We start from the raw sequence: 20,816 nt of genomic DNA, 5'->3' as shown, positions 1-20,816 counted from the left end.
ATCACTATACAGATATATAATATAATGAGATATCTCTTTATACTAGCGCGGTCTCTGCAAACGATTTTTCCTCTCAAATTTTTTTTATTTATTTTTCCTGTTTTATTATCTTCATCTCGATAGTAAGTTTCTTCTCTCGCATATAGTCGTTTGAGTCCAATGTGGCTGCTGTTGCGCCTGCGTTGTCACCCCTTGGATCGGTGATGATGCCGCTGCCGCCGGTACTGCTGCTGTTGTTGCTGCTGCTGCTTTCGCTGCTGGTGTCTCTTTCTCTTTGTCCATCTTTTTTCATTGCCGTACAATTGGCGCAGACATTAACGCTACTGCTCTGCTTCTGTCTTGCTCTATTTCTCCTGACCCCCCTTTGGAAAAAAAAAAACTCCTACCAGTTTTATCAGAGCTCCTCCACCACGCCCCACTACAGTCTTTGCTCCACAATACTGTGTCGCGGTATTACCTCCAGCACGCCACAACTGCCACGCGACCCTATTCCCTCTTTCTGCCCTCTGCTTCTCTCTTCACGACCCTTTTATATCATACAATATTATACGAGCGTGCGTCGTGCTCCGAATAGTCTTATGCGTGATATCGTGTGTATATATGTTGTACTCGCGTGTGGTAGTTCACGGTTCACCCCGGATTTGTATCCCAGGATAGTAGTGGTGAACGCGTAAATGCGGCAAAGGGGCAAAAGAGATGTCTATATACATGTGATGCGATAGTGATGCTGGAAGAGAGCGGGGATATATACGATTGACCGTTGAGCGTGAATACAGAGAGGGGGAAAATCGTAAACGCTTGCTGGAGTAGCGCCAGTTCTGTACGGACAGTCAAACACAACGGTTACAATATTGTGTTATTTTGAAAAAAATTTAAAAAAGAAAAAAAAATTAAGTTGTTTTTTTTTTTTCTTTATTTTCGAGCCGTAAATTTATGCCGGTTAATTGTGCACTTGTAATAAAACTTATTTATTTATTTTATTATTTTTGATATTATTTATTTAACAATTTTTTTATTTTTTTTCTTTTTATTTTTGACATATATGGATAATAAATGTGTGGTTATCGAGAATACATATAGTGAACTTGACAGTAATCTTTTAAATAGTTTTAATAAAAAAATTTGTCACTTGTGCTTTAAATAATTATTAAAATGTTTTTTTTGTTATGAAAATCCTATTAAAAATATTTAAAAGTTAAAAACAATTGACAAGGAAAAAAAAGAGAAAAAAATGAATAATTAAATTGATGAAATTTCATTGTGAAGTATTTATTGTTGTGTGTTTGTTGTTAAAAATTATTGATATCCACGTGGTATAATGCCAGTATGACAAAAGAATCTATTATGTGCACAACAGTGGAATATATGATGCCTGATAATATGTGTATATTTTAATTAAATTATTATTACATTGGATTAATAAATTATCATAGATATTCATCTCGGTCTGATAAATAAAGACCTATACTACTAGTTTTTTTGTGAGTTTATTTGTGAGCTTTTTTTTTCATTTACCAAGTGAGTGTGTGTAATATTGTTGTTTTGTTTGAAAATTATTTGTTAATATACACAATACACTGACCAATGGATATTGTTTATTTTGAATAAAAAAAAAAAAAGAAGGAAATAATATCAGGTGTATCCAATGAGAATTGAGCTTGATGACTCGATGGGGCTGTGTTATTATCCACAGTTGGATTGCTGAGTCAGACAAGTATCGTAGTCGTATGTACAGTGCGGGGATGGTGGTTGTCGGATAATGCTCCCGGCACGAGGGTGAATTTACCCTCGATCGTTACAGAAAAAAAAAAAATAAAAAAATATTATATATATTTTTTTTTTTACTCTGTCTTATTCTGACCTTTTTCTTGGCCCGTTGTGGTGTTATACTATTGACGAACAACGTGACAGTATATATTTTTCATCCACTTGCAATATTCTGTCTCTTTGCTGACGCTTAAACTCTAACGCAACGAAAAAAAATAGATAAATAAATGAAAAATTCTATACCCAAGTGAATTGTTCATGTGTATTCGATCTTAAAACGTCTATATATAAAATGACATAAAATATCATACAGTATTTATTATAAGATAAAGTGCTTAAATTTAAAAAACAAAAAAAAATGATAATACGAGTAAAGTGTATAAATATTATTTGTGAATTGTGCTGATTATTTTATCAAATTAAATAATTCAAGTTAACGCAATGCCACCTATATTTGGAGAATCTTCAATGGACATAATAATGCGATTTGTATCTTTGTTAATTGGATGCCGGTGAGTTACATTATACTAATTAATCTTTTAATCTTTTTATTCACTTTTTTTTTATTATGGCTAAACTTGAATTATATTTATTTTAATAATTATAATTTAAACAATTTTTTTTTTTTCATTAAAATTTTAATAATTATATGATTTGATAAAAAAAAATATATTTTATTTGATTTTGGTTATTTCATTTTTATTTAAATAAATAAAAATCAATGTTACAATCAATTTCAATTATCATCTAAATGATACATTAATTTTTTCAAATAAAAAAACAAAAATAATTTAATTAATTAGTAAAAAATTAAATTAATTGATTTATTTTTGTTTCACACATGTTTATTATTAACATGTATAGATATTTATATGGATAAATTATTTTAAAGTGTGAAACAATTCAGTATTAAAATATTGATTCAAATAATTTTCATATTATTGTTTTGTCAATTGAATATTTTATATTATTTATTGTTATGAAATAATTGATGATACGGTGGTCAATTTGTGCTCATATTTTTATATCAATTTATTATCACGTGCAAATATACGTAAATTTCAAAGAATTTAAATTCAATTATCATTTAATTTATTGCAAAATTTAATAATATTAAATAAACAAATATTATCATTTATATATCAGTAATATTAATTTCCAGAATAATGTACATATGTGGAAATTGTTTAATTAAATTTTTTATCAATTTTTTTAGTATACAGTAATTTTCAAAAATTAGAAAATATTAATATACATTGTTTGTCAAATGAAAAGAAAATAATATGTAATATGAATTATTCAATTCAGGATATGACGCATAAAATTTGAGACAGCTCATTCGTTGTAAATATTCTATATCGATTTTGCGTAATACACACGCTATAAACATATTATGCATGAGAGAATTATGATGTTGTAAAAAAACCATTGTAAATAACCCAAATAAATATAATAAAAATACATCGTTAGAAATGATTCATTAGTGTAAAATATATTTAACCATTTAATGAAAAATAAATAAAAAAAAATCGGTAAAAGATATTCAGCTGATTTTCAAGATGAAAATTTTAACCTCTAGAAAATTAGCACAACACAATGGGCACAAACTAATATAGTTAGAACTAAAATTTTATACTTTTTCGTGCTATTTTTGTGTGGAACTCGCGATTTTTGTGCTTATATAATTTTTTTTTCTAACAATGTTGTGCTAGCTTAATATTAAGTTAACACAACTTCTTTAATAATGAACTTATCCTATTGATCTCTTGATCGAAATAATGTGCTTTTTATGTATTTTCATTCTACGTTTAAATTAATTTTTTATTTTGATTACTTTTTATTTGAATAATTTTTCTTTTTTATTATTAGGAAAAAAAAAATTATTTAAATAAAAAGTATTGAAATAAAAAAATTAACTCAAACGTAAAATAAAAACACATAAAAAGCACATAATTTTGGTCAAGAGTTCACTGAAATAAGTTGATTATTAAAGAAGTTCTGTCAACTCAATATTAAGCTAGCACAATATTGTTAGAAAAAAAAAGTTATATGAATAAAAAATAATTGGAATGAAAAAATTAATTCAAACGTAGAATAAAAACACATAAAGAGCACATAATTTTGATAAAGAGTTCACTAGACTAAGTTGATTATTAAAGAAGTTGTGTCAACTTAATATTAAGCTAGCACAAAATTGCTAGAAAAAAAAATATATAAGCACAAAAATCGTGAGTTCCACACAAAAATAGCATAGCACAAAAAAAGCATAAAATTTTAGTTCTATCTATGTTAGTTTGTGTCCATTGTGGTGTGCTAACTTTCTAGAGGTAAAATTTTATATATTTTACATCATTGTTGAGATGAAAAATGTATTTAAATTAATTATTAAAGAAAATATTAATTCTTAATTATTAAAAAAAATTTATAATGAAGATTTAAATAAAAAAATTTAAATGACTTTAAATAATAATATCATTTTAAAATTTTTTATCAATGAAATTGCATTGGTATTGAAGTAGTGTTTATTGAACATTGAATTTCATCAGATTAAAAACATTTTCATGTGCAAGCATGTGTGATAAATTGATTCATTCAACGGTAAATAAAGTTTAAAATAAAAATAAAATGACACAAAAGATTGTGAAGAAAAAAAAAAGAGAGATAAGCAGTAGTTATGAAGGTGCATAGAAGCTGTAGATAATTGCTGCAATCAGAATAAAATGTTCTGTCAAGCAAAATACTGCTTAATCAGTCAGCAGAGTTCGAATAATCGTATTCGATAATATCGATAAATGGAGAAATACAAAAAAGGGGCCTTCTACTTGCCCTCGTAAATATAAGCGGTGATTTATCAAGATTGGCGCTTGGTTGTGAAGTAAAAAATAAGAAGAAAAAAATTGTATAAAAAGAGAATGAGAAGAACTTGGCGTCACCCTTTTTTTTTTTTTTTTTGCGCACCCTTATATCACACTTTACAACAGCAGCAGCAGCAGCAGCAGTAGCAAAGCTATTTCTATATACAAAAATCTCATATCTTTTTTACTGTTCAATCTTACAAATCAATTTTCTTAATTTTTTTTTACTTTTCATTATTAAAATTCAGCATTATTTAAATTTTTAAATCTTTTATATAATAAATTCAACAAGAATTTCTTTGTATGTTATATATATCGAGTATTTGTATCGAAATAAATTCTAATAATAACTTTTTTTTCTCATTTGCTTCTTTTAAAAATAGTGATAAATTTAATCTATTTTAAGAAATATATTATTTAATATTAATATCAATATTAATTTATAAATTTACCAGCTCTCACCAGCACTTTATTGAAATTAATAATAAATTAATTTTTTTGCATTATTAAGCTTGTAAAGATTAAAAATAAATAAAATTGAATGATGATTCAGCCATCAAATTTCCCCTTTATTTATTTATTTTTTGTTATTCAAGTTTCGATAGTGTCTCGTAGCAGTTCAAAGGATACACTTAACCCTGTAAATAGAAGGTCTCTATTCTCATATTTTTAATGATATTGAATTTCTTGTTTCATCAAAAAGTATTACTTAGAGGGTGTCTGTACTTTATGAGCATAGTTGAGACTTGACTTTTCTATGGATTCTAAAATTTGTAGTTTGTTGAGTTAGACACAAGAGAAAGGTCGTATCACCCTTGTTCCATGAGTCAAAAATCATGCGTCAGAAATCAACCCACCCATCTCTATTCCCCTATTATTTTGTTTTTTTTTTTTTTAATTTTTTTTATTTTTTTATCCTCAACTCTATACTAGCTCGAGTATTTTAGTCACGCTTGTCACACCCCTCTCGTCGACGACTGATTTGTATGGGTTGAACGCGTCAATCGATTTTAATTTTTTTATTTTTTCTCATTTTTACGTGTCTTTTTCTCATATCCATTCCTCATCATATGACAAAGTTTTTTACTACATTTTTCTAATCATATATTATTATAAAAATAAAATAATACAACTCCTGTAACTAATTTTTTTTCTTTAATTTATATTATATACACAAGCTTTAATTTATTTTTTAAATAAATAAATATTATAACATACATTTCGTTTAAAATTATAGATCATAAATTATACCTTCAAAAGATGAAATATCACACATGCAAATACTATTTGAATTATGGCTTACAGTGGTGGTAGTATATTTTTTTTTATTTTTCAAAGCAATCATCGTAATTTTATTTTCATTCTGTATATATGTAATTAATATATTTACCAATGCAATTATTGATATTTGCAGAATTATTACCAGTTGAAAATTTAATTAAAAAAAATATAATGGAGACATATGAGTGTAAGTTCATAGAAAATACATGACAGTGTGTGTACTCGATATTTTTTTTATCAGAAAGTTGTTGATGTAATGCAAATAAATTCCATACATTCGTCAATTTTATTAATTACTTATGAAATAATATTCAAAAGAGAATTTTAAATAATTATTATTAATCAGGTATTAAAAAATTTTTTGTAATAAATCCTTTATATTAAAATTCATAAATACTTGTTGAATAACGTAATAATATTTTTAATAAAAAATAATATTATAAATGTTATAAAATCAAAAGATAGTATTATTTAAAGAATATACCAAAAATAATATATTTATTATTTTAATCATTTTATATTTAATTTACTGTTTATCATCTTAATTATTTTTTTTATTTTTTTTTAAATTATAACGAAAAGGACGAAATTAGGGAAGTAAACACTTGGTAGAAATGCATCCGGTTAAACTGATAATTAACTCCTTTCAAGCTCTGCATTTTCAACACATTTTGAGTACACCTCGTTACGCGATGAAGCTACTGTATTTCAACGGGTAAAACGACACGAAGGGTAGTCTAGTTATCTCGATGTGTCAGAATATATTTACTTATATATATATAAAATGTTACCATAATTGTAAAGAATGATTGTTTACTTTTTTTTTTTTTTTCCCCAATGACAATAAAAGATAAAAATATATTCTTGTTTTATTTATAATTGTTTAAATATTCATTATTGGATGATTGACAATTGTGACATGTCAAATAAATTTATTTGTTTATTAATTCAATCAAAAATAAATATATTTTTGATGATCAATGGTATTTTTTATTCACTGGAGATATTTTTAAAAATTTTTCCAAGTAAAATTATTATAAATATATAATTATAAAAAATATACAAAAACTTCAGTTTAATAATTATTAAATTAAATTTAATTAATTATTTAATTATTTAATTTTAATATTAAATAATTTTTTTCTCAATTTTACACGTAAAATATGGTAAAATTAAAATTTGAGTCTGACATTGCTTGACTTGTACTACTGAAATATGTAATTCCATGCTGAATTTTTATTTTGAAACTGATCTCAACTTATAAAACTAAATAAAACATTCAGAGTATTTTAGGTCTTCTCGTGTTATTGACTTGTACTACTGAAATATTTAATATTACGAGAATAATAGTGGGTTTTCAGTAGACAAATTCTTATCTTGCATTGTTTTATTTAATTTTAAATAAATGATATTTTTGACAATAGTATAAAGATGAAAAAAATAATAATAAACTACTCCATTTAGACAATGAATTTATATAATCTTCGTTTTTAGTATATAGAAAATATATATATAGACAAGTTGTGGTGATGGAGAATGTTGCAATGGACCTTTCCCAACTTTCAAAAGTCAAATCGAATTTCGTAAATACTTGACTAACTTAATTGAGTAAGGATTAATAATGTTCGATTTATATTGAATAACTATGGAATGCTGGTGACAAACTAATTAACAAAATTATCAAATGAATTCGCTTATATCAATATTAATTTTATAATTAATATAACCACTGTGCAAAATAATTAATAACAATATTAATACTGCTTGAAAATATAATTTAATCAAAAGTTAATAATGTAAATTATAATTTTTTGATAATTTATAATATTGATATTGTTAAAAAAATATTATTAGTTAATTTTTCATTGTAAAATTTTCTGTGCAATACATTATTTAAAAAAATTTTAAAAATAATGAATATGTAATTTGTTTCTGTATAACTTTGAGCTCCAAAAAATAATACTATTATTTGTTTAAAAAATTTAATACTCATACTATGAAATTTTAAACTTTGAATTATTAAAATAAACTCCAAAAGAAAATATTTTTTTTCTCCATCTATATATTTTTTTTTTTTTGTGTATTTTTCTTTTTATTCTTTGATAAATATTTTATGCCAAAGTCTTTTATACAAACCACTCTCGTTGGACTAGAATAAAAACAAATAAATAAAATTAAAAAGTAAAAAACAGATAAATAAATGCGTGCAGTGACTTAAAAAAATATCACTATATACTTTAAAAACTTTTTTTAAAAAATATATACTTATACATTATGAATACTTTTTTTTTTGTAAAAAAAAATAGGAAAGAAAAATAAAAAATAAATAAAAAACAAAAAAAAAGTGAGTGTAAAACGTGTAAGCCCAGCGGCGTTAATGCGAAGAGTTTGTTTCTCTCAGTGTCGAGAAGCCTTTAATGAGTTTGAAATTCTTTTTTTTTTTTTTTTTATTTCTATAGAGATCACTTGGCATTTTCACAAAGTGCATTGCCTCAAGGCGATACTCCAATTGGCAAGAAGTTACGATCGTTGATGATTACAATACCTTTTTTTTTCTAATTTTTCACTGATTTTTTTTATTTACATATCATTATTATATTATTTTAATAATTTATTTAAATTTTTTTCTTTTGTTTACTTATTTATTTATTTATTTACTGTAGTATATTTCCAAGATCAACAAAGTGAGCTTTAATTACAAGGCTACATAATATAAATAAAAAATTTTACATTTTTAGCAATCAATTGGCAATTTAGCAATATTTATTATTTATTAATTTTAATTTTGGTTTTAAAATTGGTTATAATTTTTTAAATCAAATAAAAATTACTCAATTGCAATAAGTATAAAATGTACATTAAAAAATTGAAAATTTGTATGTATACTTTTATTGATTTATTTTTTATTAATTAATTTACTTATTTAGTAATTTTATATCATTTAGACCATCATGTTTAAAGTGTACATAAAACAAAAATGCAGATATTGATCGAGTAATTCCAAAAAATTCTCGAATATATTTTCAATGCAAATGTTAAATAGCATATGAAACATATGTATATATGTATGTAATCTATGCACTTAAAATACTTGACTTGTATTGAACATTGGCCACTCATCTCTCTCTCAATATTTCAACTGTATGTGTATTCAAATTCACATTGTATTTATGTCGGGTTACGGTACTTCAAATGTTTCATATTGTCGAATTATTGTCGAATCTCGAGAATTTTGAAATTCATCTATCTGTATTTTGATCATTATTTACTATATTTTTGTCAATCTATTCCACTTGCTATCGATTGACAACTTGAATGTACAAAAAATATTAACATACATCAACGTCACATTCACATTATTTTTACATAAAATTATTATCATTTAAAACTTGTTTTTCAACTATTAATTATCAATGCTACATTAACATTGTAATATTTTTAATTACCATCTAATTATTAAAATATTATTTTATGCTTTACAAAATATAATAAATAAAATATTTTTATTGTTATTTTAATTAATGAGCATATTGATAATGTTGTTGATGGTGTGAATTTTGTTTTTTTATGTCATGTTTTTTTGTAATAATAATATTATTCCAGTATAATTTATAATATATTACAATTTCATACAAGAAATATATATGAAAGAATTTTTTTTTTTACAAAAATACAGTTGACCTCATTTGCTCATGTGGTTTTGAATTTTTTATTTTATTTTGTTTATTTTATATTTTTATATATATTTATTATATCATTTTTTTTTTTTCTGTAAATTTTGTTTTTATATATTCGTGGTAATGAACAGAAAAAAAAGAAAGAAATAATAATAATAACGAGAGATAAAAAAAGAAAGAAAAAAAAATATATATAGTTTTTATCCATCAATGTTGTTACTGTTGATGTGGATTCCCAAAGGAGCAAATGCCAGTCAGACCGAGTGCGGTTGGCAGCCCACGGAATCATCGCGTGTTTGTCCCTCGTTACACTAAGACAACACACAAGAAAAATAACTAGAAAAGGTGTTTTTCGCTGCCTGTCGTGTTGGAATCGTGTCACACAGCAAATCATCAAAATGTATTTGTTATAATAAATATAAGTAATATTTTTATTTTTCACAAAAAAATAAAATATTATCTTTAATTTAATTTATATATTTTTTTTTATTCTACATTTGTTTTGAAAAATAATAAATTTATTTTTTTAACTTATTATTATAATAGGTTTTTTTTTTTTCCTTTTAAATTATTCAACCTACTGTTAACATTGTTTTTCTACTTGTTTTAATATAATATAAAAAACATAAACAACAAAAAGTTTATTAAAAAAAAAAAAAATTTAATAAATTTTGTATAGGTATTAATTTTGATGTTTTTTTTTTTTCTATAAATTTATAAAGAATTTTTCATCTTTTTAAATGTTTGTAAAAAATTTTAATGAAAAATATTTATAAAGTTTTTTAAATGTATAGTCATCATCATCAAAGAAAAATAAATATATTTCAATAAAAAAAAATACACAACCTATTTTTTACAAAAAAAAAAAGAAAAAATAGATTTTTAAAAAGATAAATGTGCATGTGATTTTCGTGGATTATGGTTTATTTTTTATTTCAGTTGAAAAATCTTTTACGTCATTTTTCAGTGTTGCTAATGGTTGTAGATTCGTGACATCGAAAAATGAAAGCACTTGCACATTTAGTAGTGTTGTTTCTATGTGAACTTTTCATCATACATGTATATATTTATATGTGTATATGTATAAAGGTACCAAGAATACTAATAGACAAAACACCTATATACACAAGTGTATACATATATCTATATAGGTATGTTTCGTTTGCCCGGAAACGTTGCTGCACCGCCATTTTCCTGTACGTGATGAGAATCAACAAAACAACAATTTGTTCAAGTAAAAAAAGAATGAGATAGACCACATACATATACCAAAAATATCCAACTTATTTTACTGTCTCAACTATTGTCATATTTTTTTTTTTTTTCTACCTTAAATTTTAGCTTTTGAGCTTTACCCGAGTATGCCTGATCCAACAATGCCACTTGAGAGTTACACTCTCTCTATCATAACATCGTGACACAAAATACGTGAAAAAATAAGAAAATTGAAATGCATATTTAACAATTAAATATAAAATAATAATATCAAAGTAATATTGTATACACTACTATACTATTCAATTAACAAACAAGATATAAATATATAAATTAAATTAAGTCATTGCGCCACACATGTTTGTCGTCACCCTAAAGCAAAGAAAATCGCTGCCTCAAAAGGTATATAATATTATATATATATAGCGACACGTGTGTTATTTTGTCTGATGTTTTAACTATATAAACTATATAAATAAGAAAAGATAGTACATATATATAAATAGATATACATCTTTAACCGATCACCTTACCCTCGAAAAGCTTCTACATCGGTGTGTTCATTTACTTGTCCCGAGGGCAATGGAATGTTAGTCTTGCCTCTGTTATTTCTTGTTGTATATATATATATATATATTATATATATAACTTGTGAGGGTGAAACGTGAAAAAAGGATAGAAAAAACAAAGGATGAAAATACATTTTAGGTATATATAAGAATGGCCTCACGAGAGAAAATGCCATCGTAAATAGTATGAAGAAAAGCAAGGTGCAAATTGGATGCCTAACTTTAGTCACGGTAACAAAAGTATCTATGTCTATTTTTGTATATATGTATGTATAAATGTACATAGCTGTATGTTTATAATACAAAATGATAAATATATATATAGCCAATTTACTTGGTGCCATGATTTCTAAAATTGTGTAGTTAAATATCTTCATGTAAGGGTTACTTTGTTACACTGTATAGTGTACTGACCGGCGTATTGCCAGAAAACATGTTTTAAGAAACAATGTATATATGTATTTCTTCATATACATAATATATAAGTACTCTAGCTATCTTATATAAATTGTCTTGACTTTTAATTTAATAAAAATACAATAAAATAAATAAAAAATAAATACCTAAAATTAAAATTTATTTACAATCATTAATTTGTTTTTAATATTTTTTTATTTAAAATATATAATCAATTAATAAATCAGACTTTAATTAATAAATCCATAAATAAATAATTTATAAATACATATTTTTACATTGTTTTTTTTATTTTTGAATTTGTAAATTAATATATTTTTTTAATTTGTTTAATTTTATTTAAATAGTACAATGATAATGGGTTTAAATAATATATCAATTTATTTTAAATAAATTTATATTGTATTGGGAATAATTAATGTAAATTTTTAATTTCAATTACTATTGATTGACAATATTTAAAATATATTTTTCATAGTTTTTATGAGTACTAAAAATGAGAAAATAATAATAGAATAAAGTTGCAACAAAATATACTCGTCATGTTATATAATAAAAATACAATAATAATTTAATAACACCATATATAATAATGAATAATTTTAAATGACATGTTTATTATATATAAAATCGATATAAATACATACATTATTCATAGTGTATATACAAATATATGCTCATGTTTTTCTTATATATGCATACATACTTAAATGATAATATCAAACTTCAAACGTATGTCATTTTTATATTTTTAAATTAAAAAATTCCACTACCATTTGATGTTGTTAATATAATATATAAAATATCGTGTTTATACATACACACAAACTCATGACCTCTGACATGACCTGTGTGTAATGCCATCTATCGTTAAATACCAACTTCAAAAACTTAATTTACACTTTTTATTTATTCATTTTTTTTTTTCGTCAAATCTATTCTAAAATAAAGACTTTAAATTATTTCTTCATAATTACTAAAAAAACAGGATAAATAAAATAAAATAATAACATATAATTAATTTATTTTTATTTAAAAATAATAGTTGACATATCAAATAAACATGATTAAAGTATATATCAAACGAATAAGATAAATGGATGAATGAACAGAGGAATTGAAATTGTCGTCATCACACAGTGAGTATGGCATACTCTAGAATCCTCAAAGAGAGTAACAACAAAGTGCCAGAGTATAGAACCAACCGACGGTCTACAAAACGGCCAAAAGCTCTGTCTCAATACATTTATATATATACATATATCTACATATACAGTCTCAATGTGCAAAAACGGCAGCGACCAGAGCCAAGACAGCATGAACGGAGCGCACAGTCAGGGAGAATAAGGGGTTTAGTAGTTGGTATAAAAGCAACGTGCGGAATGAATGTAGAAGGTTTTAGTCTATGTCTGTGTGTGCTTATATATATAAAGCTAGTAAAGAGGGTGGTTGGGTAGATAAGAGAAATAAACACATATATATATACATAGAAAAAGAGAAAGAGAGAGCTTTCAGTATATATATATACACTAAGAAGATGGCTGTGAGGTCGACTAGAGAGAAGGCTGCTGGTGAACGCGTCCGGATCGTTGACTATAAGAGGGGATAAAATGAAAGTAGGAGAGTAGAGCTGCGACAACACTTGGTGATCATGTGGGGTGAAGTATAAAGGGGTTGAATATACCATACCGCTCAATACCACTGCGGCACGGCCAAAGTTAAAGCTCTATATATATATACATATTATGTTGCTGCGAAATACGAATCGTTCCTGCGAAAGCCACCACCACACTATTGCTCTCTACCATCGTGCTTTTCCCCCTGGTACTGTCCTTTATATCCACATTAATACATATATATATTTAAACCACGTTGGGTCCTTCTGTCATCCATTCGTTGCATGCCACTGTATGTACTGTATATTATACGCTAAAATATATACGCATTTATGTGCACATGTATATAAATTATCTGAACATGTGTGTGTTTATAGATGTTGACTGTTTATATATATATCGCATCTTTTTTTTTCTTTTTAAACTCACTCTGTCAACCACTACTCTACTATATATTTTATACATTTATATATATGTTTAATTATATTTATATATGTAGCCATGTAAAAGTTTAGTCACGCGAATTTTTTACTCATGCTTAAATATATTATATACAGCATTGTTTTTTTGAGCTTTTTTACAAATATTATATATATATATATATATACATAATTTTCATCTATTATTATTAGTATCAGTATTTAACTTTTGTTTGTTTTAATTTATTTATTCATTTTTTTTTTTATTTATTTTTTATTATTATTATTTTTTTTTTTTTTGCTCATTTCGATTAACCGTGCTCGACAGTTTAACACGCATGGTTTATATCATGAAGTTTTGTGATGTGCATAATGAGGGGCATATCATGCTTCCATGGTCATACAGACAAATGATAATTGTATGATAAATTTTCTCATCTGAATAATGCAATAATTAAAAATATGTTTATTAGAAAATAAATAAATAAATAACTATCGAAAAAAAAAACTATTATTATTATTATTATTTTAGAGTGAAAAGTAAATAGAAAATGTATTTTAAAAAATTATTTATTAAAAAAGAATAATTGTAATTAATTGCAATTAATATGCTGAATAATATTGATTTTTATTTATTTTTTTTTTTTCATAATATAAAGCTCAATTTTTTTTTTACAAGTACATTTTGATTTTTTTATTTATTGGTAAGTATTTCAAGATTTAAAAAGCGTTAGAAACAATAAATATTTTAACCAGTAATACTCGGCCACTCGTAGTACAGTTAAGCACATATCGATAAGAATTTTATTCGATAAATCGCAAGTGTAACTTGCATGAAACCCGATAATAATAATCTACATTTATACATGTTTTACTGGATACATGTATAGAAACTTTATATATATGTATACACATTGTATGTAAGAATTTACAATGAATATATATTTTAAATTGTGCGCGCGCGCATACAGTTTGAATAAGTGATAGAGCCATACGTACTGCCAGACGCGATTTTTTTTTTCTCAAGTCAAAATATGCTAAAATCTTGGTTAATATTTTAATACTTAGCTTTCAAACTTTTGTATATAATTTTTTACATTTTCATCTATCTCACAATTAGAATTTTATTATACAAAAATTATATTTCATTTTTTTTTTTTTTCTACAAGCTCTTCATTTCACATATATTGATTATACAACATCCGGGCTTTTAATATTTTATATAATAATAATTTTAATTACCAACTTAATTTTCTACAAAAGAGAATGTATAAATCAATATTACATTTGAATATAAATTTATTTTATTCAATTAAATATGACAATAGTTTTTAATATGTATTTAAAAATATGTTTTTTTATTTAACATCAAAAATCCATCAAACATTCAACCAATCATATTATTTTCATTAATTAATATTTTAAAAATAATTCTATATTTTAAATAAGTTATATTATATAACAACCCTTTGATAATAATCAAAAGGATACGTCATTGAGTTTAAATAATAAATTGTTTGAATTTGTATTTTTTATATTCATTGAATAATTGTTGAAATTAAATTTAATTAAATATATATTTTTTAAATTAATCAAATGTAAAATAATATAACATATTTCTCTCTCTCTCTTTGTTGAAGATTTAATATAATAAGGGTAAAATGTTAACTACCAAAAATATTAACGTCTCCAAGTCATAAGTTCAACTGCCATAAATCAAGCTCAAATATATTATATATAAAATTTCATCAACAAAGTTTTCTCAACTTTGAACTCAAAATTTTCATGAATGACAAGAAATTTACCATCAACTTTTTGTGGTTAATTACAACTTTTTTTTTTTTTTTTTATAAATAATTAAACAAATTATTTATTTAATATACATGATAATAATTATTAAATTACTATTAAACAATATCAACGAAAAAAAAATTACAGTGTTTTTTTTTCTTCATATATTTCAATGTTTTATTATTATTATTTTTTTTTTAGTTATATAAAATCTGGGTAGTGCCGAGATAACGTAATACGTATATTCTAGTCACGACGTAAATTTGTAACCATAATTAAACCACAAATTTTCATACAAACTTCAACACATGTCACGTGTGTATATTTTGATTACTCATTCTAGTTGTGTTTAACATCAAATTTTACATATATTTTTTAAAAAATACAACACAATAATTTATATTTCATGCAAATATATGTGTATGGGTATTTATATATTAATTTTTTTCTTTATAACGTGACAAAAAAAATAAGACATTTATTAAATTAATAGTTGAAAAAAAAGCTATGTGTATGTTATATTGACAAAGAGTCTTTTTTATAAGGAATATGTGTACATACACTTGTTTGATATACATGATGATGGCCATATTTCATATCAATATGTATTGAGAATTAAGTGCAAATAGCTCGAGGTCATAAAACACATGTATATACAAATGCATACGAATTATCAAACTTACTCGAAATTCCAAAACAGCAATATGGACATTTGAAAAGCATTTTATATTGAAATGGTTGTTACGCTTAAAACCAGTAACAATTTGTATATATCCTCGACATTTATGTTTCTGTTCACGCATTGACCACTAGTTATATACATATAAACTTTGAAATTCTGTGACCAATATTCTCTTTCTCTTATTTGGTCTATTTTCCTCTTTGACGATTCAATTTGAATGCAATTTCCACTCTATACTTTGATGCATTCAAAAGAATATATTTTAACTAATGAGATGTCTGATAATTGTCTTTTTTTCTTTTATTTTTAAATCACTATATTTAACATATTATTATTATATTAGTTTATTGATTGAGTTTATTTAGATTTTTTTTAGGACAATGTTAAGAACCTTTTGACTTTAATAGTTAAATTTTTAATAAAAGACGAGTTAGTTATATTAGGATTTGTTGATAATTTATTATATAAACTTAAAATTATCCAATATGATTTATAAATAATATTTATTATAATTAATTAAATAAAATAGAGAAAATTAATTTTAAATATACTAGCCAATAAAGAATTTCCTTAAAATTTTATTTTTAGAAATCTATAAATATCTATATGGATATTGAATTTTATTAATGAAATTGAAATATATTTAATTTAATTTAATTAAGGATATTTTAAATACCAAAATTTATTTTTTAAAATATCTTATAAATATAAAAATCTATATAATCAATGATTTATATATAAACTCATAGTAATAACTCAAATTCAATAATACTGTACGTAATAAAAATGAAAAAAATAAAAACGAAATAAACAAATAAAATTTACAATACAAATCCATTATTTTAGTAAACTAAAAAATAGCATTGAATTTCACCCACGTCATCAATAAACACTTTTCCACTTTTATTTTCATTAAAATCATAAAAAAAAAAAAATCTGTATGAAATAGTTTCTATGACAACAGTAAAATAAATAAATGAACAAAAAAAAAAGAAAAACAAATATTTCAACAACAAGATGAATAAACAAAACAAAAATTAAACAAAAATACATAAAAATTTTGTCAACGTGATAATTGTATTCATAAAAAAAAAAAAAAAAATGATAAATTAAAAATCAAGTTAAAAATAAATAAAAAAAAGTGGTATTTCAAGTGGTCAAAACCAATCTTTGGTCATACGAGAGTATAAAGTATATATATTAACTAAAACAAACTCACGTTACTCGGTAGAAATAATTCATTCCCGTCGAGACACCTGTGGCCTTTGTCACGACCTCCTGTTATCGACCCATTTTAACGCGACAACGACGAGAATGGGTGGTTAGGTGGTGGGTGGTTAGGTGGTTGGGTAGGTAGATGCTTTGGTCTTGCTCAATGCTTGGCCTCCGGTTACAATATAACCGTCCAGGTGCCGCTCGATGATGAATAACCAGCCACGCAGGTAACCCCATTTGTCGAATATTTGCTCAGTTCACATGCACACACGTTTGTTGTTCACTCAAGCATAAGTCTATATCTAGTATACCCATCGTATAAAGTCACTATTCATCTTGGCCTATCCTCATCTATCCTTTTATAATTTAATCATTCAATTTTTATTATATCATTATTTAATTATTATTTTAAATTTTTTAAAATAACTTTTAAATATTTTTCATATTATGAGAATATAAATTTTAAAATTTAATACATTTAAATTAAAATGAATGATAATATTCGAGAAATAACTAAAGTTGAAATATATTTTAATTGTAAAAAAAAATTGTGACAAATAATAAATTTTCTTGTTACAAATAAAGCCACGTAATTTCATGAAATAGATTAAAAAGTAAACCGATGCGAATTATAGCCATGTCTAAAAAGGTAAACGAGAAGAAGAAGAAGTAAGCAATGAAACTAATTTCCGAGGGGAGAAAGGATGCAAGTTTCATCTTACTTGAGGGTCGAAGATCGCTAAAGGAATATAGTAAGAATAAAAAATAAATGAAAGCTCCACAATTTTTCTGGTGGTATCTTTGAAAGAAATAAAAAAAAATATATAAAAACGTCGTTGATATCGAATAACGAGAGAAATTTGAAACTTTGATGATAGTCATGGTAATGTTTAAAAACAAAAACAACTCGGTGGTTACAGACAACTTGTGAGTGTGTTATAAGTAAAAATAAAAAGGAAAAAAAAAATAAATAGATTAATGGATAGATGATGGTGCTTTTAGTAATATTATCACACAAGAGATTCATATTTCCTTCCTATTACATAATCAACTTATTTTATATTTACAAAATAATAATAAAAAATTTCCAAAGCAAATTATAAGTATTATTTAAAAAAAAAATAAAAGTGAAAATTTACATATAATATTATGGGTGTATGCTACATTTAATATTCATCTAGATATCGATAAAATTTTGTGCAACTCTAAATTGAATTTTTTTAACAAATATTACATTCAAATATACGTGATTTTATTTTTCTCTCATTTTTCGGTGTATATTTGTGTTTATATAAGGTTACTTTTTATTTATTTATATATTTTTCTTCCTTCCTATATATAAATAAAAAATTCGAAATACGTCTTCGACCATTTCGTACGTGATATGGGTAAATTTGAAATGCTGGGATCGTTACTTTTGCAAAACGCTTCAACTGCGCGTTGGTATGCATCGATGAGGAAAATTGAAAGTTAGATCAGCTTGTAGTAAATTTGTTTATTTTATTATTATTATTATGATTATGATTATTATTATTATTATTTATATTTCTACTAAATTTTGATGTCAATTTTTTCCATCTTGACACATTATTTATGGAAAAAAAAATATATTAAATTGACAAATCAAAAAAATAAATATATAAAACAAACAAATTTATCTATTATTAATATTCTAGTCAATTTTTATATGTGTATATATTTTGTTTTTAATTTTTTTTAATAAATTATTACTAAATTATTTGTATAAAAAAAATGAAAAATTTTTATTAACTTGTCAATATTTTTAACAGAATAAAATGGCTAGTTTAATTTTTCAATTATAAATTAATATTTAGACTTTATTTAGTATCAGTAAATATATTTAGATATTTTTTTTGAATGATTTAAATAAACATTAGACTTATTGATTAATATAATTTGTTTTTATTTAAGTTTATTTGGTTAACGTACACATTATTATCAAATCGTTAAAAAATTAACTTTTTATTATTCAGTAAAAATGTAATTACATAGAAGTTACATGAAAATTACTAGTTTCAAAATATATATATCTACTACACGCTAACAATTCATCAGTTTAAGTATAGAAAGCCTTCATTGGATTACTATATTGTATTATACAGACGAACCATTCAAAATTCTTTTATTTCTTCTCATTTCATTTATTTTTGCATTTTTTTTTTCGGTTTTTTTATTTCATTTCTTGTCGTCTTTTTTTTTTCTACTGTTCTTTTCATGTTTTGCCTCTTCTACTGCTGCCATTCGACCTACTATGACAAAAGTAAAAAAAAAAAAATCTTCTATTTTTTTATTTCCTTATATTTTATGTTCTCAAGTATCTTTTTTAAATGTGCCATAATTACAAGAAAATTGAATTGAAATAAAAAAATTTTTTACTAAATACATTATTCAGTTTAAATACTTGAAAATAATTGTTTTTTTTTTTAATAATTATTATTTGATTATAGGGCTTAATTATTTGTGCACAAAAGATGATTAAAAATTTGAATTATAATTTTCTTTATAATTATTTATATATTTCCGAGTAATTAGAAATGAGAAATTTTTTTTTATCAAAAATTAATAGTGATGTATTTCTCGTGTTATCAAACTCCAGGTATATGCATATTTAGTCACATGTAATTGAATCGAATTGAATATTAATTAAAAAAAATATTTTTAATGTCTTTTTTTTAGTTCTTTTCTGAAAAAAATCATTAATAAATAAATTGATGATGTTTAACATATTTCTATGTGTCCAATGAAAATTCAAATTATATATTCAACGAGTCTTCATAATTATTTTACACTATCTGCATAATTATTTGACCTACATTGACAATATTGACAGGCAATTATATATTTTACAAATAGAAAATAATTATGAGCTCGTAGTGTTGATTTTTTTTTTGACAAAAATAAATTATAATACACATCAATAGTTCATTTGAATTATCTATTGTTAAAATTATAAACAAATATTTTTTATTAACATTAATAAATATGTTGTTTATCAATGATAAATAAAATATATAATTATTGTAACTTTAATTAAAATTTGTAGACACTATTTCACTATTAATTTATCAATATAAAAAATAGCTTTTTATATTATTATTATAATTTTTCGAGTGAACAATTAAAAAATGAATAATTATATATTTTTTTTTTCTAAATTATCATTTTTATAAATATATTTTCTTCATCATGCATTAATAAGATGTCTAAACTTTTATGGAAAAAAAGTTTTTAGGATTTATATAAGATTTAAAAAATGAAATGGAAACCAAGTGGCAATATATATACTAACGT

The 20,816-nt window shown here is 23.7% G+C and overlaps 1 protein-coding gene across 1 annotated transcript in view; it reads left to right on the top strand.

Annotated features, from left to right (window-relative positions):
* Window positions 1-77: 77 nt before the first annotated feature.
* The window catches only part of LOC122860941 (irregular chiasm C-roughest protein), a 38,937-nt gene continuing 18,198 nt past the window's right edge, over window positions 78-20,816 (top strand). The window contains exon 1 of the mRNA XM_044165023.1: window positions 78-2,279. Coding sequence (XP_044020958.1) covers window positions 2,209-2,279 — 71 coding nt within the window. The 5' untranslated portion in view covers window positions 78-2,208. The remainder of the gene's footprint in view (window positions 2,280-20,816) is intronic.

Source organism: Aphidius gifuensis, linkage group LG1 (genome assembly GCF_014905175.1).
Source record: "Aphidius gifuensis isolate YNYX2018 linkage group LG1, ASM1490517v1, whole genome shotgun sequence".
NCBI classification, from domain to species: Eukaryota; Metazoa; Arthropoda; class Insecta; order Hymenoptera; family Braconidae; genus Aphidius; species Aphidius gifuensis.
Note: the sequence above shows the minus strand (reverse complement) of the source record. Positions and strands in the feature narration are given on the sequence as shown.